The sequence below is a fragment of the Arvicola amphibius genome, chromosome 9, assembly GCF_903992535.2.
Source record: "Arvicola amphibius chromosome 9, mArvAmp1.2, whole genome shotgun sequence".
Lineage (NCBI taxonomy): Eukaryota > Metazoa > Chordata > Mammalia > Rodentia > Cricetidae > Arvicola > Arvicola amphibius.
In genome coordinates, this window is record NC_052055.2 from 89,742,196 (window position 1) to 89,768,918 (window position 26,723).

At 42.5% G+C, this 26,723-nt stretch overlaps 1 protein-coding gene across 2 annotated transcripts in view; it reads left to right on the forward strand.

Annotated features, from left to right (window-relative positions):
- The window catches only part of Dst (dystonin), a 391,633-nt gene that overhangs the window by 162,410 nt on the left and 202,500 nt on the right, over positions 1–26,723 (forward strand). For both annotated transcript variants that reach the window (XM_038342010.2, XM_038342008.2), the window contains exon 5: positions 6,262–6,323. In XM_038342010.2, the coding sequence (XP_038197938.1) occupies positions 6,262–6,323 (62 nt within the window). The remainder of the gene's footprint in view (positions 1–6,261; positions 6,324–26,723) is intronic.

A 26,723-nucleotide genomic window follows, 5' to 3' on the forward strand; every position in this document is an offset into this window, starting at 1 on the left:
ATCTGATAGAAATGCCTGGAGAGATATCTAAGCAGAGTATCTACTTCTTTAAAATTTGCCTTTAATTTTCAAGAAATGTAAGTAGACAAGGTGAGCATTCTCTAGAGCAGAGGTTCTCAACCTTTCTAATGCTGTGACCCTTTAATACAGTTCCTCATGTTGTGTAATTATTTCCTCAACCATGTAATTATTTCCATTGCTACTTCATAACTGTAATTTTGCTCCTGTATGGATTGTAATGTAAATCGCTGATATGCAGGATGGTATGCGGCCCCACAGGTCGAGAACTGCTGCTCTAGAACATTAGATGTGTAGATAGATGATCTTAGCCCAGACTCCAGAGAGAGAACGTACAGGGAAGTCGTCTGCTGATCAGAGCTCTGTTTTCATCTGTTTTACATCTCATTCTGTGGGTCAGCTTTGGTTGGAAGACTGAATCTCCGGACAGACATATGAGGTCTTTTTTCCCAAGAGGAAGTGAGCCCCAGGAAGAGGTCACCCGGCACCCAGCATCTGTGTAACTGGTCTGTGCACCTTTGCCTTTTCCCTTCAGTGCTCATGAGTGAATGCAGTGATGGAGGCTATGGTGGGACAGAACTTTCCTGGGATAGGACTGGGAGAGCTGGGTGTGGCTCTGTGGCACAGGGGCATGCCTAGTGATTCTGCAAGTAGGCAGCTGTCTATGCCAGCTACAAACTGCATTTAAATAAGCCCTGTTGGGTGGGAGGCTATCGTTAGGAAGCAAGCCCAGACCCGTCACTTTTTCCAGTGGTTCAGTAGTTGTCTCTGCTCTTCCCACCCTTGCATCCTTGCTGCTGACTCACTGTGTGGCTGGCTTTGTTTTTATTGGAGTAAACAGTGCTATATATGTGACTCATGGCTGCAGTCTCCATTGCCTTGAGACCTTTGTCACAGCCTGGTGACAAGAGGCCCAACAGTTTGAAAGGATTTATTAGGACTTCTATGTCAGTATGCTTTATGGAAAGTGAAAGTTGGCTAGATGAATGGTAGGCCACTAACTGAGGTATAGTAGGGCTTATTCTTTTGGCTCTTTTTACACATTCAGGAAATTGGAGTAGTGCAGAATTAAAGCACTCATCCCCTGTCCATCCTGGTTTCTCCATGACACACACCGTGTGAGTCTCATTGTTCCTGCACAGCGGGAATGACAGTGGAGACCCTTGGAAGCCCTCACTCCGCTGCTTCCTCACTTGACAGCAACCTCTGGGCAGACTGAGTTCTTAGAAATTTAGGGTTTGCAGCCGGGCGGTGGTGGCGCACGCCTTTAATCCCAGCACTAGGGAGGCAGAGGCAGGCAGATCTCTGTGAGTTCAAGACCAGCCTGGTCTACAAGAACTAGCTCCAGGACAGGCTCTAAAGCTGCAGAGAAACCCTGTCTCGAAAAACAAAACAAAACAAAAAAAGAAATTTAGGGTTTGCTTTTCTAACTGGTAAAATGGACTTGGGGATGGCAGAGAGATCTTGTGTGATAGTTACATGGAGCAGTGTAACAATAATTCTCTTTGTGGTCGTGTGTTTATAGTCTGCTCAGGTAGGAGAAAGTAGATTGAAAGGCAGATTCCTGAAGGTTTTTTATTAAATTCTTGGTCAATCTTAAGAACAGGTATCAACCAGTAAGTTCCTCCTCAGAGCAGAGCCTAGCACCTCTGTTCCGGCCTCCAGTACTGGGGACCCAGAGCTGCACTGACCGGAAGGCGTGCATTCTGGTCATCAGTTAGGGAGAGGACAAACACAAAAGCATTTGTAGAGAGAGATTTAGGCTTCTGTTGAGCATCTCAGCTTACGCAGCACATTCTATGTCCTGTCTCTGGATCCCTCACAAAGGCCCATACTGTATTTTGTGTTTGGTAATTAAACTTCAAACAAGGAGACCCTGCAAGCCGAGTAATGTTTGCATGTGCTCTCAGTTATAATTTTCTTTGCAAAGACCTTCTGCAGCCCTGCTCCCCTGCTGGTCAGCCTTCCTCTGAGGACCTTGTCTCCAGTTCTGCTCCTTCGTCTCTTCCCTTTCCTGTCCTCTCCTCAGCCGTCAGCATGGGCACAAGCCCGGCATACCCACTATGTCGCTCTGCCTTTGAACCTGCATAGGGCACTAGGGCCGGGTCTTGGTGTTTTTCCTGTGTCTTCTATGCAGTCTGCTAGACTTTTCAATACATAGATGAGCAAAGAGGCCTGACAGCCCTTTCTCCCAGTTGTTGTTAGTGATGATGCATAAATGTCTTTCTTCTGAAAGATCCAGGGATAGGTGGAATGGAAAACGAATGACAGCATGCCAGCCCCTCTTCTTTCACCCTCCTCTGATGAAATCCTTCCCGTGCCTTTTATAGATACAGATGTATCGACATTGATTAGTTTTCATTTTGTCACTCTATCTTGGAAATCTTTCTTCATGTCAGTATGCACTGATTTTTAACACTGAAGTTTCACAGCATGAGTGAGCTGCAATTCATTTATCGGGTCTCCTATTGATCATCGTTTAAACTCTTTAACCCATTCAGCCACAGTAAACAGCCTTGGAAGCTAATCACACACCATATACAAACATTTCGTTACAGTTCCCGCAAGTAGGATTATTGATTCTGAAAGTGTATTCATTTAAATATGTGGTACAAATGACCAAATCATTTTGCCAAATACTATAATCTACCCATCTGTATCAGGGTAGGTAGGAACTACCCGTTTCTCTGCATTTGCTATTACCATTCTCATAAATTTATGCCAGTGTAAAGTTTGCTTATTTGTCTGTGTATTTATTTATTTTGGCCTGGTACGGTGGCACACACCTGTAACTCAGGTAGTTCAGAGGTGGAGGCTGGAGGATCAGTAGTTTAAGGCTTCCAGTACTCGAGACCCTCTATTTCAAAGAAAACAAAACTTAAAAAAATAAAGGAGAATGTATTTATTATTGAGTGGAAGGGTTGTTGAATATGTCTTCACATCTTTATCGGTCACTTCTGTTCCTTCTCTGAACTGTATTGATCCACATGCCATTTGTCCAGGGAGATGACCTCTGTATCTACATACCATTTGTCCAGGAAGAGATAGCTTCTTTTCCTTTCAGAAAGGAAAGAAACAGACAGTAGAGTATGAAGTCCAGGCAGGTGCTCTCTGATACTACTCTCAGCAGTAGGTCATCGCTACTTATCACGAATGGTCTGATTAGGAGGAGTTGACGGTATCTAAGGATGTTCAGAACACCCTAACAGAAGTTGTCTAGAAATATCGGGGTGTCTTTTTGTGACCAATTCCACTGCCCCCTATTGTTGAAAATAAGTATGTGTGATTTTTTTAATTTTTATTTTGGAGTTACTGTTTGTATGGTGTCTGCTTGGGAAAACACATTTGATGCTTCACTAAATCATCGAGGTGCTGATGACCTTTGGCGTGTTCAGAACAAGTGTTCTCACTTCTTGACGTTATTTATTTATGGTTGGAAATGAAGCTCTGAGAAATTGGGAATTCCATGTTTTATGAATTGTAAGGGTAGGACTTCTGTTGTTTGACAAAGAAAAAGGTACTCTTTAGAATCAAACTAAGGATCTCCCTCTGGCCTTTCCTTTTCTCTCCCTTCTTTTCTCCCTCCCTCCCTCCCTCCCTCCCTCCCTCCCTCCCTCCCTCCCTCCCTCCCTCCCTCCCTCCCTCCCTTTACTTTTCTTCCCCCTCTGTTATATCCCACTGGTTGGCCTCAGACTGGTAATCATAGGTGCACACTGGGTGTACAGTCTCTGGTTTGTACAGCTTTAAAGTTTCCAGTACCACCCAACACAGAGACTTGCTTTGAAATTCAAGTGCACTTTATTTATGGAGTATGCATATGGAAATATTTCTCCTTGAAGAGTATGTCTAACCTGTAAAGGTGCGCTTTCCAAATCTCATGTGTGTAGATCTGTGTCGGCTGGGTGCTGCCTTTCACCACAAGGGGCTCCTTCCTGCATGCTGTGTTAGAAGTGCAGTAGTCAGTTGCTTCTGCTGTAAAATCTGATATCCTCTTGGTTGCCTCACTGTCCCTCAAAAATTAACGAGAGGCAGGTGTGGGGAGAAGATTGAGGCCTCTGCCTTTGAAGAGACTTCTGGCTCCCTTCGTGAGAGGAACAGACCAGCTAGCTTGTTTTCAGTAGTAGCTGTGCAGTACTCTGGCTTGCTAATGTTTGTTTAAGAAGGGGTGTTGACTAGTTCCCGCCGCAAGTAGGAGTGTCTAGTCAGGGCTTTCCTTTCTGTGGAGAAAGTTAGCAGCACACTGACACATCACACGTCGAACGAGAGAGTCCAGGACCTTCCACACCGATCCCCACAGAATGATGGGGCAGCTTGTGAAAAGCGGTCAGGACTGGCGTGCACAGCTGGCGGGACTGATGTGCTGTATGGGTTAGTACAGTTGCCCCAGAGAGCTTCGCGCAGTGGAGTTTGGAAAGGAAAGTTGTGCTACCAGTTTTGGCTTGCAGGGCAGAGCTGATGACTGTGGGGTGCTTGAGGCACCTGCGGAGAATCTCGACTGCCTTTTGGCTTGCCTGAGAGAACTTTGCTTCAGATAGTTGCAGAGAGGATACGCCTTTATGTAGCGCCGACATTTGCTGTGTGCGGCACTAAGTATATTTAACTTTGATTGCTCTTTACTGGGAAATGTAAACAGTGTGTGGGGTGATAACTGCTCTTTATATGATTTTTCCTTACATTCTATTATTTATATTGGTGTTTTTGTGTATTTTCAGCTATCATATACTTCATAAGGTGAACATAATATATGTTTTCATGTAAAACTGATTGTAAATAAGATAATATTAACTAGAGGAATGCTATAAAACTTGATTCAGAGTATTAACTGGGCAGTTCCTAAAACCAGCAGATCTGGCTAATACACAGGAATGATGGCTCGCTTCTTTGTTGTCATGGCAACAGTGCCCTAAATATAAATCTCAGTGTTAAGCATCCCTGACTGAAATGAGGAAAATCACCACAAGACTTGTAATTGGAAAATTAGATGTTGTAATCCGGCATACTCCCTTTTAAAATGATTCCCTTTTGAAATAATGCACATGGTGGTAAAATTGCCTGGTCTTTCCAGGCTTAAGTTCTTTGCCGGATGCAGTGTAGTTACTGTCTTGAAGAAAGCGGAGGATCTTGCAGTTGTTGCCATGGTCCTGCTGCAGGGACTTTCTTGGTGAGGATCTCCTTGGTACTGCAAGGCACGCATCTAGGTTTACCATGACTTAAGAGAAGGTTTGGGCTGTTTTCTTTAGAAGATGGCAGCAGAATTCATGCATTACACGTCACCAGGTGAGCTTGGTCTTTTACTTACTTATGCGCTTGCATTGTGGGTCACAGTGCCCAGGGATTGAGCATCACCTCAGCCTTCAGTGGTGCTTCTGAGCCTCTCTAGACTGTGCAGCATTTCAGTGGTCAGCTCCTGCTGATGGTTATGGACTCTAAGTAAATTGCTTTGTTAAATTTTCTTTCCTGGTGGACCATTTGTGTAAGAAGTCAGCCAGTCCATTTTTAGGTTCTTCCTTTTCGTGCTTCTTAACCTATATGCTTGGTATCTGCTTAATTTAGAAAACAAAACATCCCATTTTGGTTACCGTTCCATACCCAAGAGAACAAGAGTTTACATGAAACACATTGGACACGGAACTTAAGGACTTCATATTTTTAGGTGAAGACTAAGTAAATCAATAGAGTTTGGAGGATAGTTACAGGAATTTCTTCATTTTCATTTTGTAACTTCATATGGAAGCTGCCTTCTTTTGAATCTTGAGTTTTCTTTTTGTAGTACTCAATTTTAAAGGCAGGACCTTGCTCCACTGAGCCACATTCCTAGCTCCACGTTTTTATAAGGCATTTAAAAACAATTTTCTTAGGGACCTGCTAGGTGGACAGGACGATCTAAACATCACAGAAGTAATTTTCATGCCCACTGTTTTGCTGTTTTCTTGCCGTTGGACACTTAGAGGGCACGGCAGACCCAGTGGTGTGAGAGCTGCCCTTTGATGCAGCCCTCCATAGTTTGTAATCTGTCCATCATTCACTTTGACCTACAGGACCCTCTCTGCGCCCCCCCCCCCAACTCAGTGTCTGTGCTGGGGTGAGTCCTTGGCTTCCATTTGAGAGGTAACAACACCTTGGGGTAGCGTGAGCACAGAAGGATATCCTCCGAATGCCCCATCTTGTTCAACTCTAAGACACGAAGTTTTCTGTGTGTGGATCATACCAACCTTATTTTATGTTTTCTTTTTTATTTTCCAGATGAGCGGGACAAAGTTCAAAAGAAAACATTTACAAAATGGATCAATCAGCACCTAATGAAGGTGAGTTCTCACTCACACCCTGGAGCTGTTTTCCACAGGGCAGAGTTGGATGGCACACACTGTCAATGTATGTCAACGGCATGTGCATTCGAGGCACGTGTGTTATCTGGTGTGTGACTTGTGGGGAATGATGGTGGAGGTGGGAGACTAAGTGCTCCTGACCACAGAAAATTTCATGACATTAGTAAAAGCTCTTGTTATTAGATGCAAAAAAATATTGGCAGTTCAAGGAGTCTTTAATCCTCATTCGTTTGGATGGGGAAAGCTGCATTCTGAAACAAACCGTTTCTCTTTAAGGCTCCAGTTCTAGACTCAGATTTCTTTGGATAGTAGAGGTCAGGTGAGAATGAAATTGGGTTGTGGAAAGATGTTGGGAATCGTTTTACTTCTTTCTAGGGATTGTATCTTTATTGTTCTGAGAAATAGCTGTGGTTCTTAGATTACTATTGCTGGTGTGCTATGTGTCAACTTGAGAATTTGATAGACCCTCCAGAAAATTGCACAAAATCTTCCTTATTATTTATAGAGTTCTTGAATTCCATTGAAGCCCATGTGCTTTTGAAATGAACTGTTGGACACTTTCTCCCCCTATTTTTGTAAGGACCTCTGAAATTTCAATAGGGAATCATTCTGGGCAGGAAAAGTTTTTTTCATTTAAACTACCATACAGTGTCGAGGCAGCACCAGTATCAAAAGTGATTCCAGGGCACCTTCATGTATGTTGTAATTTCCAGGCCAGCAAGGGCTGTATAGTAAAACTCCATTTTTAAAAAAAGTGATTTTTAATTTCAGTGACATATCAGAATTATCTGAGAGATTTACCAGTCCCTGTCTCCTCTCCCATTACCAAGCAGCACCCTGTGTCTGGTGATCGTTCACAGAGAGAGCGCGTTGCTCACTTTCTAGTGAGGAGTCATTTTGGTAGGGAACTTGTGTGCTGACAAGGTGTAGACATTGAGACCCACTTTTTCGTGCTTTTGTGAAAGCATCATGGAAGGCTTCGTGGATTGAGGAAGAGACCAGTTTTATCTGCCATCTTCCAAGTTTTTGGCCAGTCCTGCATGTATCAGGGACTTGTGTGGAATCCTTTGCACAGCATAGAGCAGAGATGGGCCGCAGTCAGCTGTAGGGTATGGAACTTTTGGGCTTAAGCGCCAAGACGGTTTCTATGTTAGTTACTCTTTTATTGCTGCGAGAAGACACCATGACCAACTTGAAAAAGAAAAGCCCTGAAGTTGGAGCTTAGTGTTCCAGAAGATTAGAGGAGGTTGGGAGTCTGGACACCTCAAAGCCCGCCTCCAGTGACACACCTTCTCCGACAAGGCCATACCGTCCTGATCCTCCTAAACAGTTCCACCAACTGGGAGCCAAGTATCCGCACATAGGAGTCTATGGCTGCCATTTTCATCCAGGCTACCAGTTTTCCATCTCAGAGTGGTTGCTATGGAAGCAGCTCCTTGATAAAGAAGCCCAATGACCGCTGCTGACCTCACAGCCTCCCCGGTGGTCATTAAGTCACACCAGTGCCAGAGATACATATAACAAAGATGACTATCAAGGGAACCATAAATTGTGGCACCAGACAGGTCATTTTTGGGAGCTCATGTATGCCAGGCCATTTGTACTGGGCTACTCATTGTACCAGTGAGTATTCAACATAAGGTCGATGACTACATAAAAGAACATTTTGCTAAAAGTATTTAAGTATTAAATACTTTTATTTAATATTTAAACATTAAGTACTTTATGGACTCATTCTTAAGCCCATCATTGTTTGTGTCTAGAATATGCATTCTATGTGTAGTTATATATTAATTGTATATATTAAATTATTAATTACTGCAGACAGCTCTCTGACATGGCTTAGTCTACTGATTTCACATACATGACGTTTAGGGTTAGATAGGCCACCAGGATTCAGAATCCTCTTTTTAGTGGAATGTCTCCTAGAATGTTTAACTCTCCGACTTTCTTGTATATAAAATGAAAATCTCAAAGATTTAAGGCTTAATTATGCAATATATAGTAACACTTGGCAAAATTTGTATTTTACACACAACAGCCAGTAAATTGTTGTCTGCCTAGCTGCTTCATGCTGTAGGAGCAGGCGAGTTTATTTTGTGGATCCCTTTAGAGGTCAGGATTTTTGTTTAACTTGTGGTCGGGGTATAGTTCATTGGATCAATGCTTGTTGAGCACACACAAGACCTTGGGTGCAATCTCAAGCACACAAAGAAAACAAAATTAAATTAAAATGATCTCCTACTTAATGTAGAGTCACATTAGGGAGGTAAAAGCCTGGAATGTGGCCTTGGCTGACTTCTCGCGCTCTGGTTTTAGAGTAGTCCATGCTGGCTGTCCTGAGAACCATGAGCTGAGGCTGCAGATGTCAAACCCCAGCCCTACGAACACCTTCCCCCCACATGCACACATACACACTTTATTTCTCTTTAAAGTCACATCATTATCCTGAAGTGAAGAAAAATACATAACATAAATGCTCTGGCCCATTAGGCAGAGGCCATTTGCTTCGACCACCTTGCCCGTGTTTCCCCTAAGGTTTGAGAGAGGCATGCTGTACTGGGCGGTGACCCTGTTTCTCTCCCTGGAACGAATGCTGTTTGCTGTGGCGGTGTGATTATAATTCAGTTAGTAGGAACTAGAATATAAGCATGTGTATTTTGGTTAGAAAACACTGTTAATATTGGGAAAATAGTCCTCTGCTGATTGTCTTCTCTTCACTGGACATGTTGGATATATTCAGGGTGAGACTGGAGTGGGGACTGGGAGGCCCTGTATCTTGCTTTCTTTCTTCCTTCCTTCCTTCAGTCCTTTTAAATTAATGAGAAGTATACTATTTGAAGAGATTTTGTAAAAATCAAATCATGATATTTAAGTGTTAAGGAGATGAGATGATGGAAATTACCTGGCACGGTTGGTCGGTCTTCAGAAGCTTGTGATATGCGAAAGTAAGCATCATGGAGTTTTACCTGGTGCTTGTTACTATTACAGCTGCATGGGAAACGTTTTTTTTTTTTTTTTTTTTTTAAGAAGTTTGATGAGGATTTAAAATGTTTTCTGGAGAAAGTAACTGTCTTAGTCTACAGCTATGAAGAGACACCATGACCAAGGCAACTCTTAAAGCATTTACTTAGGGGCTTGCTTACAGCTCCAGAGGTCGAGAGCATGGCGGTAGGCAGGCATGGTGCTGGAGAAGTGGCTGAGAACTCCGTCCTGAGCCACAGACGACAGAGAGAGTACGACTGGGTATGGTAGAGGATTTTGAATCCTCAGAGCCTAGCCCTGATGACACACTTTCTCCAACAATGCCACACCTCCTAGTCCATCTAATCCTTTCAAAGAGTTCGACTCCCTGGTGACTGAGCTTTCAAATGTATGAACCTATGGGGGTCCATTCTTATTCAGACCACCACAGTAATATTTCTTAGATTTATTTTTATATTTACCCAAACTAATATGATTCTTGTTTAGAGTAACTAGGCAGATGGGGTCAAGCATACTTATTGGGAGCATTGTCCTTTGTCGCTCGTGTTTTCTCCAAATACACTTGAATTTTGGAGTTCTGCCTCGCTGTGTGAGTGGCTGTGCTTGATACACACTGACTGTGGCGTCTGGCAAGTGTGTCCCTCTGACTCATCATCCTTTCAGATACTTAGAGAACAGAATCTGGTCAGCACATTCCTGCCTGCTGTAATTGTTTACCTAGGGAATCATGTCGTGCGAGCATTGATCCATGTGTTAGCATAATTTAAACTTAAGTGTTGTCACGTGGGTATGGTCACTCCTGAAAAATACTGTGGCTTTATTTAGCTACATCACCTGGAGGATTGTTTTAAAATGCAGAATTGCTGGCATTCTCTTACGAATTCATTTGCAGTGTTTGTCTGCAACCATCCTGGGTACTCTGTAAACTGGAAGTCGTATATAACTGTATGTTATTACTGGTCACATGTGAGTCCACTTGCTGTGTTGTTCTCTGATAGCTCACAGGACAATAATCTGAGAAACGGCACCCAAGATTGAAGTATCGTACAGTATAGTTCTGCCTATGGTGTACCTATGGAAAGAAGGAAGCCAAGGCACTGTAACTGCATGGCTCCCTTTTACCTCCTTTTACCTGTGGACCTGGCCCCAGGAGAGAGCAGATGTGTCTTGGAGGGTTGGTTTAAGAGTTGGCAGTTTCTCTGAAGACTCTTCTGCAGTGCTCCGTGTGATGTGCTTTCTCCAGGGCCCATTATTCTGCTAGTTACACAGGAAATGCGTTCTTCGGCATCTGTCAGTTAAACCATGTTTATTCTGCAGCAGTATTGTGTGAACGACGTTTATTACAATGCCTTTTTTTCCAAATTTTAATTTACCAATATCTAACTTACTGGTTTATTTGGAGAAGAGTACCTGGATTCCAGGGCTTGACCACACTCTGTTAGTATGCGCAGGGCTACTACCCCGTAGACAGTCACGGGACTTCAGGCTTTCACTTCCTGTCCTGTCTCTGCAGAGCAGAACTCACTCAGGCAAGAATGTCCTCTGGCACAGAGAAATCAGTGACTTTGTGCCTCCGCTGAAGCAATCAGTCCACTCTTTGTTTTTTGATTGGTGGCTAGAAGGACATCTAAACACCCAAGCCGAGAGGGAACTGGGTTACAGAGAGAGGGGGTGGAGAGGGAGAGAGGGCGAGTGGCAGAGAAGGAGAGAGACAGAGACAGAGACACTATTTGATCCTGTTCTTGAACATTTCACTTAGGACAGGGGTGTTTTTTAAATTACTGGCTTTATAAAAGGCCAATGAAAATGCAGCAACTGTAGTATTTTGATTCTTAAAATTCTTAAAATCTACTAATGAGATTTCCACCAGGAGGCCCAGACTCACTGGCTAGGCTGTTAAAATACATGTGACCTCCAGCAGCTTCCTAGTCACTAGTTCTGGGATGGGGCCTGAAAACTTGTGCTCCTAGAAAGTTGCTGAATGTCCATTTCTGAGCCAATGCTGAAGCTGCTGCTCTAGAGCCAGACACCGGGAGAAGGTGGTGCCCATGCCTTTAATCACAGTACTTGGGAGGCAGAGGCAGGCCGATCTCTGAAGTTCAAGGCCAACTTGCTCTACAAAGCAAGTTCCAGGGCAGCTAGGGATGTTACACAGAGAAACCCTGTCTCAAAAAAATTAAAGAAAAAGAAAGGAAGGAAGGAAGGAAGGAGGGAAGGAAAAAGAAAGAAAAAGAAGAACCTGCCATGGATAAATGGATCAATATGCAAATGTCCCTATGAATGTGGACTGTTCATATGAGTATGTGGTCGACGTGCTTGTTCACATTTGCAAAGGCCAGAGAACAATGCTGAGCACTTTTCTCTTGCTTTCCACCATATTATCCCGTCAAGAAGTTGCACACACAAACACAAGCACTTTGATGTAGAAAATATCGCGATTAGAAATGGCAGCTCTATTTCATCGAATCCCAGCAGTATAGGTATACAGTCGTCCGTGTGGTGCTTTACCACATTATTACCGATGTTAGTCATAGTTTATCTAACGTCGGTCAAGACCACAGGCTAGGGCCTGTTATTGTCCCGTCTTACTGCGCTTCGTTCTCACGACAGCCGTTGCGGGCGGGCGCACTGGGATTGCTCTGCCGCTGTGCTACAGATGGTAAACTGATACACAGAGAGGTTGCGCAGCTAGTAATCCACAGGATTGCGTGGGAAAATCAGGCTAAGCAGCGTCCAGAGGGCTGGAGAGAAAGTGAAAATTATAACCCAGGATTTTGGTTCTCTCAACCATGCTGAAGACTTTGGGATAGACTTGGAGTTGAGTGACCAAACCTAGAAAGAGAAAGATGACTGGCATTGGGACAGCCTGTTTGCCCTTGCAGCTAGGACTTGATATTTAAGTTATTGTTGCTGTGGAAGCTGCATTTAAGTGAGGGCATGTTGGCAGTCCTTTGGAGAAATGTTAAAAACCCAAAGCATAAGATTTAGAAACAAGTCTTGTCAGTCAGGATTTTATGATTGTAGGAGACATGTGACAGAGCACGAAGACATCAAAAGGGGATGGGGCTTTATCCACAGTAGGTTTTCATAACGGGAATGTTGATGGGAAAGTATGATAGGGAGCATAGATGAGAGCACCTAACGTCCCCCCTGACCTTTACATGTGTGTGAACAAGCATAGACACATGTATGTTCCCCACTCTTATACACTGTATACACAGATGTACAGGTACATGCATACAATCAGCTAACACTGGTGCACTCTTTACCCAGGCTGAGCTTTTGTTAATGTCACCTAAATTATGTCTGTTATTGACTCTTGTACTTTGAGCGTATTTTAGTTAATTAATCATATTATTTATTTATGTGTATGAATGTTCAGTCTACATGTATGCCTATCTACCACTTGCATGCAGTGCCATAAGATAGATGCCTGAAGAGGGCATCACATCTCCTGGAACTGTAGGTACAATGGTTGTGAGCCTCTGTGTGGGTTCTGGGAAATGAACCTGGGTATTCTTCGTCACTCGCCATCTCTTTAGCTCTAGTGTATATTCTTTAAAACAGTAATTTGAACCATTGGGATAAAAGTTGTATACATCATGGCTATTTACCTCTAAACACTTGAAAATGTATGGGAGTTTATTTTTGTAGCCACACAGTAATCAGCTATGTGTATCTACATTGGTGTCATAGTTAGTGATGTATTCTGTTGGTTGATCTGCATTTTCTCACAGGACAGGATCCAGTCCAGCGCTGGTACTGTGCTTAGTTCCTTCCCTTTAACATGCTTTAATCAGAAACAGTTTCATAGCCTTTATGTAAACATTGAACATTGCTAAGTGTGTAGAATGTAGGTTGTCAGTCAGGGCCTCCTAGACAAAGAGAAGACACATGACTTAATCAGTATCTGTGTATGCGTGCTCAGTCTTACGTGTTCCTCTGGTCCCAGTGTCATAGACTAAGCCCTGCGAGGGGAACAAAGTGGACTGAAAGTATATATGGGGGTACTCCCCGCTGTGCTCAGCCTTTGGATGACAGTCCACTGAGCCTGTGCAAATAAAAGCTGTCTGCCAGCAGAAAGCCCCTGGGCCCCGGTTCTCTGCTCTGAATCCTATTTTAGGTTTAGAGTATGGAAAATTAGTTTATTATAAGGTCTATTCTGAACTTAAATTTATCTTGTGGAATGAAAATTATTTTCCCCTTTTTGTCTATTAGGGTGATTTAAGCCCTTTACCAATGAGTATTATACTTGTCGACTACTGTTTTAAACTAATTATTAATAATTTAGTCAGATAATTTTAGTTCATTTTTGTCTATTATAATTTTCCTTTTCTTTTACTTCTTTTCATTTCTGATCATTATTACCATTGTTCTTTCTACTTGCTGATTGCCAGATGCTGCACCGGTTAGTATGCAGTAGAGACATGTCACTCAGTCCTCATTTTACCATGAGGAAACTGAGGCTCATGGGAGAAGACGAGGTAGTTTTATCGGCTTGACATGACAGAGCTGGAATGTGTCACAGCTGAGATGTAGGTGGCTCTTCTGACTCCAGAGAGCTTCTCTGTGAGGCCGTGACTTCTGTTTGCATTCTTCTTTAATCAGTATGCTCTGCAAGAGTCTAGAGATACAGATAAAAGTATGCCAAGGAGCCAGGCAGCGTTCCTGAAGGTCAAGTCTATTAGCTAGAGACAAGTAATGACTAGGACATTTTCAAAGACGAAAAATAACTATACTTTGATCGGTGGTGTTACCATTCCCAAAGCTTGTTCTTTGACCCTCTCCATCAGAAGTCTGAGCCCTCTGGTTGGTAAACTGAAGCCGACTTGGAGTGTTACTAATGCCAGACTCTAAGCTGCATAGGTTGGAGACGGCTGTCTCATTCATTACACAGTGCGTGATTCCCCAGCCCTTAGCATTCTGTCAGGTACACTGCTGTTTCCCTTCCACCACACTAAAGAATGTCTTGCTTAATGAATGAAGGTGAAACCAAATTAACTCCCCTTATATCCAGTTTATGAAGTAGAACTCTTCCAACACGGAATTATGAGGGTCGGTTTGCAGGGAGTGAGCAGAGTCTACTGGGAGACCAACTCGTGATGAGCTCCTCCTCTTAAAGCTGAAAAGGCTCATTTCACTGTGTGTGTGCATGTGTGTTTGTGCATGTGTGTGTACATACATATACACACTAGTTACCTTTTTGTTGCTATAACAAAATTCCCAAGAAAATCCACTGTAAAGGACTCATGGTTTTGAGATTTCAGTCTATGGTTGGCTCACTTTGTTGCTTTTAGGCTTGGTGGCAAAGGAAAAGCATGCTGGGAGGACATGGGGACGAAAGCTGCTTATTGCATGGCAGTCATGGAAGAGAAGACAGGGAGCAGGACACAAGCTAAAATGAAGGTGGGGACAAGATAAATTCTACTGACTTTAGCATATGAACTTTGGGGATATTTTATGTCCAAATCACAATAAGTCAGAAACTGAGCACCCTTGGGGCTGAAGAGTCAGCTCCACAGTTAGAGCAGTAAATGCTCTTGCAGAGGACCTGGGTTCAGTTCCCAGCACCCACATGATGACTTAACAACCATCCTTAATCCAGTTCCAGGACATCCAGTGCCAGCTTCTCAGTTCTGTGGGCACTGCACACACATGGTGCACATGCATACATGGAAGCAAAGCACTCACATGCTTAAAAATAAAGCCAATAAACCTAGGGAAGAAACCGAGAAGAAACTGAGTGGTGAAGTGAAGGAGGTCAATGCAGCAGGACCAGCCTGGAGCTCCGACCCCTCCCAGGGGCTCTGCAGGGCTCTCCACCAGGACCAGCCTGGAGATGCAGCCCCTCCCAGGAGCTCTGCAGAGCTCTCCAGCTGCACCCATTCACATGTGATCTCTTTGTCTGCAGTTTACTGATGAGGTTTGCTCTTGTTTTCACATTCTTCTTATCTAGAAATTCTCTGCTACTGAATAGATAAATCTGGAAGGTTCTCTGCTGTCCAGCTGCAGAGGCAGTCAGGTTTCTTGTATAACTGAATACAAACGTGTTCCCAGGCCCTTTCTAGTCAGGATTTGCTGTACTGCAGGCTCAAGGAGACCTCAGAAAGTAACATAAGAGTTGATGGAGGGAGAGAAACTTTTAATATGATGATGAGATTCATTATAGGTTTTGCTTCTGAGTATGTAGTCTTAAATATGTGAATGGAAACTTTTATAAGTCATTTCTAGAGACTCCAGTTTTCATTTCTTTCAATGAGTAAAATTAAATACTAGGTTTTGTTTACGGGCTAGCCCACTTGATCTTATTTGATTCATATTATGTTTTATAAATATTAAGAGCTTAATTCCTAGGCACTAGAAGCCATGTACTAGAAAAAAAAGGGGGTCCAGTAATGGTTAATCTGGGTTGTCTACTTGATTGGACCTGGGATCAACCTAAGAGGTGGCACACCTCTCGGTGGTTTTGTGAGGATGTTACTTTTAAGAAATATTTTTAAATTATGTGTGTATGTGCAGTGGGTACTCACAGAGGCCAGAAGAAGGTGGCATATCCTCTAGAGCTGCATTTACAGGTGATTGAGAGTCATTCAGCACGGTTGCTGAGAACCAAACTTAGGTCCAGTACAAGAAATTATGTGCTCTTAACTGTGGGACCATCTCTCTCAGCCCCTGTAATGTATTTCTTAGAAGGAGTGATAGAAGGGAGAGACCTCTCCCTCTTTCACTTCATTGCTCAGAGATGTTTTTTATTTCCCCTCACGTTTATCTACTTTATTTTGTGCATGTGAGTTTTTGGCCCAGATAGAATGAGGTCTGAAGTCTGAAGGCTTCCTTTGGCTTGCCTGAATTGGTGAGTGCATCTACCCTGTTCAGCCTCCGCTCTTGCCATCCTCTCCTAACATAGAACCTGTCTTCCTTAACTTACACCATGGACTGCAGAACTCTGGGTCTCTAGATATCCTCTAGCCCAGTGCTTCTCAGCCTTCCTAATGCTGTGACCTTTTAATCCTCATGTGTGGTGACCCCCAAACATAAAATTATTTTTGTTGTCAGTTTATAAATGTAACTTTGCTGCGGTTATGAACTGGAACATAAATACCTGTGTTTTCTGGTGGTCTTAGGTGATCCCGCAGCTCTAGCCTCAGTCGCCAAGCTGGGAACGTGTGATAGGTTTGTCTTTGCGCCACCAGCTCACAAATAATGGCGTGGAGACTCTTATTAACTATAAAAGCTCGGTCTTAGCTTAGGCTTGTCCCACTATCCCTTATAGCTTAAATTAGCCTGTTTTTATTAATCTATGTTTTACCATGTGACTTTTAACCTTTCTTTCATTCCTCGTGTCCACCTTCTTCCATGTCTCCTCGGTATCTCTCGAGTGCCTAGATGTCTCCTCCTCTTCTTTTCTCTCCCTGGAAATCCCACCTATACCTCCTGCCTAGCTATTGGCCATTTAGCTTTCTATTACACCAATCACAGAACTACACCTTCGCACAGTGTACAAGTGTCCCACAACAGGAATGCTTAGGTGTCCAGCCGTGGACTGAGTAAGGGTCTATGAGGTTCTTATTCTACTGTGCAGATAGCCAGTGTGCAGACAGCCCTTGCAGGACTTGACAAATTATATAAACCAATCTGATAAATTCCTGTTTTGCTACACTAGAAAATACTAATTAGTACAGTTCCCATCCCCTCATCTCTAAATAGATCCAGGTTTCAAAAGCCTCACTGTATTTCTTGCCACATTTCTTAGCATTGCTGTCTTGGAAGGGGTCCAGGGCAGGTATTTTGCCTGCATGGCTCTCTTCTCTCCTCAGATTTTCAGAGGGTTCATGCTGAATTCACATGTATAGTTTTAGGATTGGTAGTACATTGTTGAAATAACTTAATCCATCATAGTCTCTGAAGTATGGAATACCCTACCTATTCTTTTGAAAGGCCTGTCTTTGGTGGAACTTCAGACATTGCAAGAAGAAAAGGCACCTGTGGCTTAGGAGATACCCTGGGTATAGCCAGCTAGCTAGCTAGACCCCAGTCATCTGTTTTATAAGCGGGACACCAGCTTATAGACAGTAGACATACTGTTGTGTAGCATCTCTTCTCACTGCTCCCCACAACCACAACAGTGGAGGTAGTACGGTGTAGTAGTTATGAACGGTTTCTAGACCAGTGCTTCTCACTCTTGAGCCCTTTGGGGGTAGAACGTCCCTTTCACGGGGGTTGCCTAAGACCATCCTGCATATCAGATATTTACATTATGATCCATAACAGTAGCAAAATTACAGTTATGAAGTAGCAATGAAATAATTTTTTGTTTGGGGCTCACCACAACATGAGGAACTGTATTAAAGGGTCGCAGTATCAGGAAGGTTGAAACCACTGCTATCCTGTGGTTCTCTTGTGGTATGATTTTGGGCCTTTTGTAGACTTTCATTTTCTCATTTGTAATGTAGAGATTAAGAACAATTTCTTCTTACCATATTTATAAAAGGTATCAAATAAAATAATGCAAATAAAGTTTTGAACCCAATGTCTGGTACATAGTAAGGTTTTATGCATATACACATTAAGTAAGTTGCTTTATTCCCTTTAACTGTAGATATTTAAACCCATCTATCCAAAGGCTTTAGACTTTTCTATTTTTCATAGCAATGGCAGGTGTAGTCTTAACATTTTTTATGGGTTTGAGTACTATTGTTTAGATACTGAACTAGGAGCTGACCCAGTTGTCCAGCTGTGGTAGTTTTGCAGCGATACTACAGTGAATTATACCAGCTAAATGGTGGGGTCTAAATTAGAAAGTGTTTTCCGTGGTCTGGACAAGGCCCATGGTGACACATCATGTGTCTAGGACAGTTTTCAGGGAGATGCTGCGAGCCAAGGTGTCATGGCTGAACTTAGCCTCAAACTTCTCAGAGCCACAGAGAACAGCCACAGCTCGCAGGCCATGTTGGCTTCCTGCCTGAGCAGAGACTGTGGCATGTGATGTAGTTTGGATTCCCTACACAAGTTAGGGTTTCCACCACCCAGCTTACCCCCCACCCCCGCCAATTGATGTGTTAGATCTCTGAAAACATCGCACATAGCCTTCTGAATTACTGAATAGTGTAGATTTAGATACGGGCATACCAGAAGACTGACTAGGTGTCACTCTGTTCTCTAAAGATAGAAGCAATTCTCATTGATCACTTGTCTGAGTTAATGAATATTAATAATTTGCATTAATTTCTCACAGTTAGCTTTTGTTTCCAAAAACATTTGTATTTTATATAAACTGAAATCCTTTGCCCACATTTTGGTTTTACTGAGCATTGTATGTAATAATTTAATATGAATTTCAAACAAATATATTTAATTTATGACAACTACTTTGTTGGTTTTCTTTCCCCCAAAGTTGGCAAATCAACCAACCACCCAGTGCAAGTGCACACAGACACGAGCAGCCCTTCACAAATCAGGTTCCCACATGCAAGTGTACGCACACACGAGCAGCCCTTCACAAATCATGTTCCCACGTGCAAGTGCACACACACACACGAGCAGCCCTTCCGAAATCATATTCCTATGTGCAAGTGCATGCACACACGAGCAGCTCTTCCCAAATCATGTTCACACGTGTAAGTGCACGTACACACATGAGCAGCCCTTCCCAAATCTTGTTCCCAGTGAAACCAGCACTGTGAGAGTCAGCTGGGGGAGGGAGTGTGGAGGAGATAAAAAGGCTTCCATATGCAGGAGAATTTGGAAAGAAACGTTATCCAGTTGAAAGATTTATGTTACATATTAGCATGTGAAAGTCTGGCCAATTCTTCCGTAAGACAAACTGTTGGACATGGTGTTTCTCAAGCCTGCTTTGCTTTTGTCTAATAGTAGCTATTAACATCCTTCTGGGAAGTGCTTTGGGAGAGCTTTAAAGTAATTACTTTTAAAGGAATATAGTCTTGAATTACAGTTAGTTATTCTGACGGTTACTGATGACATGCTTTGTCACAGCCTTTTTTTAAGGGCTCATTACTTTTGTACTTATTTGAATTGTAACTCAGCTATTTCTTTCACTGTTTACAATTTGCCTTTTCTGCCTTCCCCCTACTCTCTTGGGCCAGACTAAGGCAGAAGACCTGTATGCTAGCTCTTCTGTATTTGAAGAAGCCCCTTTTCTGGTCAGTCAAGCAGTTCTGTCTCCTTTGTTTCATTTACATGTGATTTTTTTTTTTATCTTAAAAATATAGTCTCGCCAGGTGGTGGTGACTCACGTCTTTCATCCAAGCACTCAGAAGGCAGAGGCAGGTGAATCTTTGTGAGTTCGAGACCAGCCTGGTCTACAAGAGCTAGTTCCAGGAAAGGCTCCAAATCTACAGAGAAACCCTGTCTTGGAATATACACACACACACACACACACACACAGTCTCATCTTCAGTTCACACATAGTAATTATATGTACTTAGGGGTACAGCGTGACATTTCAGGACATGTCTACAACATGCAGTGGCCAAAGTGATTATTTATTTGTCACATTTGCCATTCCTCCGCTTTGCAAATACACCTCTCTCTGCCCCACAGTTTAGCTGTATTGGATGTTTCCTGACACACCTACATTTGTTTATTTTGTTGTTCTTCCAATCTGATCTTATTTTTTGAGACAGAATCTCTAAATGTGATTAAAAAATATGTCATTTTTCTGAAATTTTCTCCATTGGTTTTCATGTTCATTTGAAATTAAGGTTGAAGGAAAATCAGCCATGTGGTCAGAGCACTGGGGAAGATATCAGAATGGTGATTTTAGCTAATCTTAGGTGATCTGCATCCTCCTGCCTCCACCCATGCAGAGCTGTCAGCTTTTCACACTCTGCAGAGTTGCCACACTGTTAGACAGTGCTTAAGACTTAGCTATTCTTCATTCAGTCTGCAAAGAATGTATATGTTTATATATGTATCTGTGCCTACACACATAAACAAACTTTTGTTATTTTTGTGGAAACTTGGTCTTTTTCACTCTTAATTTGCCATAGCAATAGAAAACAATGGGAAAGCTCAGCTTTAATGGAGTTAAGAGCTGGTGATGATGAATGTGCCTTCTCTTGTTCAAGCCTGGGCCGTTCTCATAGCGGTAAGCCTGCTTAGGGCTGTGGCCCAGAGCCAGCCACAGCCTCTTTTCTGGTATGGTTCTTGGATAATGAATAGTTTTTAGATTTTCAAACAATTGAAATAAAATTGAAGAGTATTTTGTGCTGCATGAATAAAGCGAAACCCAGCAAAGTACTCATTGAGTATTGTCCTACTCCAGTACCCTCAACCCCACTAGCTTTTGTAACTTAAGTCTCCTGTTTTCTTTTTCTTGTTTTTTTTTTTTTTTTATTATTGAACGTCCGACTTTGCACATACCAGGCAAGCTCTGTACCTGGACTAGCTACATGCCTAGCTCCTATCTCTGTCTCAGGATAAGGTTTTGTATTAGATTTGGGGCAGAGTTTTATGTGCATTTGCCTCTGTGGTGAGGAAGGGATCACGTCCTGTGTTTCCCAGAATTCCTTTGTGAGGGAGGCTTTTCCTTCCTATGAGAATGAGAAGTTTTTACTATGGCTGCTTTTCTGAACATTCTTTCCTCTTTGGTTCACTTCACAGAGTTCTAACACATGCCAGTTCAGTACATTGCCTTGCTGCTCAGACAAAATTTATTTATGTGGTAATTATCTTTGAGACAAGATATGGCTTGCTGGTTAGTGTTTGCCAACCTGACACAAACTCGGTCACCTGGGGAGGGGGTAACTTCTTGAGTAACTGCCTCCCTGAGATTGGCCTGTGCAAGTCTATTGAACATCTTCATTAATGATTGATGCCACAGAGCCTAGCTCACTGCGGGTGGTGCCACTTCTGGGCAGGTGGTCTCGGGTTGTTTAAGAGAGCAATCTAGGAAAGAAAAATAGGACCATGATTGGTGGTGGTGTGTGTATTGTGCGGGGTCACATGTGTAGGGTCTGGAGAGGGGGCATAGAACATGGAGGGCTATGAACGGGAAATGGGAAGCATAGGGAGGGGAGAGAGGAGGGCAAATAACATGAAAGATTTTTAGAAAATGTACTATTTTATGTTTACTTAATATATGTGTTTATTTATATATGTTTTATATGTATGTACAGTTTTATGAATGATACACCTATAGTTTAAACAACATTAAGTCACATTGGGTGATAATGCTCTCATCAAGAACTTTAGACCATGTAACAACTTCTCTTCCTTTGAGTTGTTGGCCATGGGAGTTCAAGAGACTCTCAAAACAATATAGACTATTGCTCTTATATAGCAGAAGGTGCTATGCAGTTTGCCTAGGAAGTAAGACAGTTACTAGTCCTACCTGGCTGTGATGCCCATGAAGCACACAAGGACCTGCATGACAAGCTATTCTCAGAGATACAACAGTGACACTTACACCTTACAGGTAACAAACAGCCATCTAGTTGCATTTAAAGCCTTTAAGGCCTGCTCAGTAGGAGGGACTTCATGCCTGGCATAGGCAAGGTCATGGGCCCTAGAACAGAACCTCTATCTACCACTAAACTATTTGTTGTGTGGCAAAACTTTTTTCTGGGGAAATGCAGCACACATGTCTACTAACCCCAAATAGGGAGCCCATGACAGACCAGAGTTCGGAAACTACCCAAGTCCAATTTTGAGCTTTGAGCCAATGAGTTTTATTGGGGTTACTTACAGAAATTGGGTGAGGAATTACTTACAGGAGCAGAAATGACTCAAAAAACAGCTGAATTACAAAGCCAGCCCCAGTATGGGTCTCAAAGCTGGGAACCTGGAGCACACTGCACCACTTACAGCTCAACAAGTTGGAGAGTTGCCTTTCCAAGTGACTCAGTTGGTCTAAACCTCTTCCAGGCAACTCTGCTGGTTTCTAGCTTCTCATAGTCTTATTTGCATGTTGTTTTGTTCTTTTTTTTTTTTTTTTTTTTTTTTTTTTTTTCTGAGGCAGGGTTTCTCTGTAGCTTGGAGCCTGTCCTGGAACTAGCCCTTGTAGGCTGGCCTCGAACTCACAGAGATCTGCCTGCCCCTGCCTCCCGAGTGCTGGGATTAAAGGCTTTAGCCACCACCGCCAGCTCTGAGACTTTTTTGCAGCTCAGTTTCCTTTCGTCTGAGGGGGTCGCTCAGTTTTTATTTCTTACTCTGGTAGGGAGGGGCCTAGTGAATCTGGTCAATTTCAGGGACTGCCTGAAGAGCTTATCTTTAATTGTTTACCTTTCTGGTTACAAAGTTTCCCTGAAGGATGAACTGTTTTAATCTGGGGAGAAACAGTTACACAACCCCATTATACGCCAGAGCCACAGCAGTATTCTAAATACTTATCCTGATGCTCACAGGTATAGATAGCTCTCGCCCTTGTTTGAACTCCTGATTTGACATGTGTTTTTTGTTGTTGTTTTGTTTTCATAGGTTCACAATTGTATAGCCACTGCCATGGTCCAATTTAAAACTCTTTCCATCACCTGAAAAATAAACTCTACATCCATTTGCCCTGACCCCCCTGGGTTACCTGGCTTCAGCTCCAGGCAATTGCTTTTCTGGACATTTTGACTGAATAGAATATCTTAGTTACGGTTGCTATCGCTGTGATGAAACCCCATAACCAAGGAACTTGGGAGGAAAGTGTTTATTTGGTGTGCACTTCCATATCACAGTTCATCATCAAAGGAAGTCCAGGACAGGCACTCAAACAGGGCATGAACCTGCAGTCAGGAGCTGATGCAGAGGCCATGGAGGTGGGCTGCTTACTGGCTTACTCCTCATGACTTGCTCAGCCTGCTTTCTTATAGAACACAGGACCACCATCTTAGGGATGGCACCACCTACAGTGGGCTGGGCTCTTTTTCAGCAATCACTAATTGAGAAAATGCACTACAGGCTTGCCTATAGCGCAATCTTATGGCGGCATTGTTTTTATTTAACGCTCTCTTCTCTCTGAAGACTCTAGCTTGTATCTTTGCATCTGGCTTTCTCAAGTAACAGTGTTTTTGAAGGTCAACCATGTTATAATGCTCTTTTCCGGTTTGTAACCCCACTGGTAGTTGTGGCACCGTTTACCTTTTAATAGTGGGCAGACATTTGGGGTTCCTCTTTATGGCACTAAATATGCTACTGTGAACGTAAGTGTGACCCTCACTGTGTGAATGGCATATTTTCATTCCTAGGAGTATAATCGCTGGCTCACATTGTAAATCTAATTTAACAACTAAGTAGCTGCTGAACTGTTTCCCAGACCGTTCTTGTTTGCACTGTCCTTCTGATTTCATCCCCCTCCTCCCCACCCCTCGTGTGTGTGGTGCTGCCGTCTCTGTGTGATTTTGATTTGCATTTCTCTAATGACTAATGATGTCAAGCATCTTTTCATGTGCTTACATTCATCTGTCTGTGTTCTTTGACCACATGCTTGTTCATCTATTTGCCTGTAGCTGGAGGTAGGCACACTAATAATGGGGTTTTCTTTACCATCTGTGCCTTTCATGGTGCATATAAATGGTTTTCTAGCTAGTCATGGTGATCACTGCCTATCATCCCAGCAGCTGGGATGCTGAGACAAGAGGATCAAGAGTATGACACTAGCCTGGGCTGTGTAATTGAAGACATTATCATAAAAATAAACAAATAGCCTTCCCTGACCCAAAATATACTGCTGTAATTTAATCTAGTAATTAGTAATTTTAGCTGCTGCAACTGAGTTTATGGTTTCTTTTGAGGAAAAGCTTCAAATGAATCTTTTTGCATGTGGATACTCATTGAGTCATTGCCTAAGCATCATGGCTGAAAAGAATGCCCTCTGCTAAGTTGCTTCTATTTTACCAGAAAACCTATGTTATTGAAATATTAAAAGTGTGCCATATTATATATATAATACATCATAAATATATTGTAACAAATGACTTTTGCGCTCTATTCTGTTCAGCTTTACTGCTGAGGTCTGTCCCCATACCCTTCCTAAACAGCTCGTTGCCCATCATTTTTAGAGGAAAGCATGGACACTTTTCTCTGTATTGTAAGAACTTGGGAGGGATGTAAAGGGAGTTACAAAAACATGCCAGTAATCGATTCCTCTTTGATCCCTTAGGTGGTTATCTAAAACTGAGCTTGGCACAATAGCGATCACCATGGTGATTTAACTTAAGCACTTTACAGAAGCAACTATAGGGTGCCTGGGCTAGGATGATGCTTGAAGAAGCATTTATAAGCTCAGACCCTTCTCCTCTTGCCCATTATGGCTGGGTGTCAGCGCTCAGTGACAGAATACTGGACTATCTTTCCTACAGTGTAGTCTACCTCTTTTCTGTGAGGATGACTTGATAATGTTTATTTAGCCATTGTCCCATCCCTTTTCCCCACCCCCTCCCTGTCTCCATGAAGTGGTGCTCCTGTGTTTGACACTGGAGTGTGCAGCCCGTTCAGAACACACCCGTATGCACATTAATGCCAGAGAATGTGGACGGGGACCAGCAAAGATGCTACTCTGCACAGCATGTTCTTTCTGAATTGGTTTTTCTCTTTCAGTCAAAAGTTCTCAACAGCAAGGTCCATGTAGCTATGTAAAATATGAAAAATATATAGACAGGGGAAATAGACTCATGACAGATAGATTTTTGTCAATTTTCCTATATATGAAAAGAAAAGGCTAGAGGAATATATGAAAAGAAAAATCTAGAGGAAAAAGAAAAACTACCCAATCCAAACAAAAAACAGAGTCAAATAAAACTTCACATAATTGCAGAAAAATTCCCATCCTGATTTAGAAGAGTCACCATCTTGATTCAAAGAAAAAAAAGAAATATCTTTCTTAAATTTTCTAAAACTACAACAAAACCATTGAGAGCTTACCTTGATACACCTGTGATCGCCATAAAAGCTGTGCCTAAAATTCCCTGAATCTTAGTGTCTGTCAGTGCAGCTGATGCTCTTAGCTGCCACAGTTCCACCTTGTGGCCAGACCGGAGAAGACTTTTGTTTAGTTGATACTGCACAGGTTTCAAGAAAGAAACCTGTTGTTCCCTTGAAGAACTAACTGAGCCCACTAAGATGTAACTATGTTGTTTCCTTTGTCTCGTTGCCAGCATTAATTTGCATGACATCAAACGGCGTGTTTTTTTCTCATACTACCAAAACATACCAACTTAGAATTCATAACGGGGAAAATCATGGGGTTGATTTTATTCTTTCACCATTCTTGAAGAGAAGAAATAATACTGAAATTTGTAGTTCACAAAACAACTCACATAACTTCCTGAAAATATTCTTAAGCCTTCCTGTGTATTTTTAAAGGATCAGTTACTTGTCTGTAATTCATATAGCAATATCAATATTTTATCTTTTTTTGGAAAAGCATTTTAAAAAAGCTGTCCTGGGAGAACTGTTTGGCCCATTTTTCATGTATTTGTGTGAGCTATAAAAGGAATCAAAGTGTTTTAATTGATAGTTTTTCTAAAGCCGACTGGCCCCTCCTTTTCACTAATTGGTACAAGGCAGTGAAGAGTTCTTAGGACAAGCCTTCTTTTATCATTTATGCCTTTTAAAAGATCGCCGATTGTGTTTGAGAATCCTGTGTCCTTTAAGAGAAGACTGTGAGCCCTTTATCTGGTGAGCATTGCTTCTGGGATATTGCTTCTGTATCCAGGACTCACTGACGCAATGTCCTTTCTAGTTCTCCCCCCATCCCTACCCCCACCCCCGGGCCCTTTTCTTGACTGAAAAGATCTGGCCTTTGGCTTTTGTGATTTGACTTCATTGAAGATCACAGTATATGAGAAACTTGTGAGAAACAGTGTAGGGAAGAATAATTCTCAGTGGCTCTTAGTTGGAACCAACCATTGTAGCAAAAGATTAAGAGAAATAAAACAAATCTGCTAACACATTTCACATATGTATGAGAGAGAGATCTAGGAGCGAGGGAGCTTCGATTCTAGCTTGGCTAGCATATTCAACAGAAAAGGGTAAATCTTTAAAGGGACAAGACAAACATACATCACCGAGTCTGAAGAGGTGGTCGTGGCAGACAGAGGCTAGTTACTAAAGCTCATTCTCACAGCGACTTCCGGTGACCATCTACAGGAATGTGCAAAGGAGTCTTCAGTGCCCAGTGCTCTTCTCTCTGGTTGAATTAGGAATCCTGGTTTAGGCTTCATAGAAAGGAGGCTGAGAGTGTTCATGATTCTGCTTCCCACTAATTTTCCTCAGCTCAATGCCCCTACATATGTGGACCAGCCTTTTCTGGCTCCATAATTTTGCTCAGTGGTCTTCAGAGCTTCTTACTGTATAGTATATTAAGCTGCCTGGTTCCCTGGTCCCCTGCTTGCCTTAAATCCCACCTCACTTTTCTTTGACTGGGCGACTGCCTCCTTCCCTTGGTAC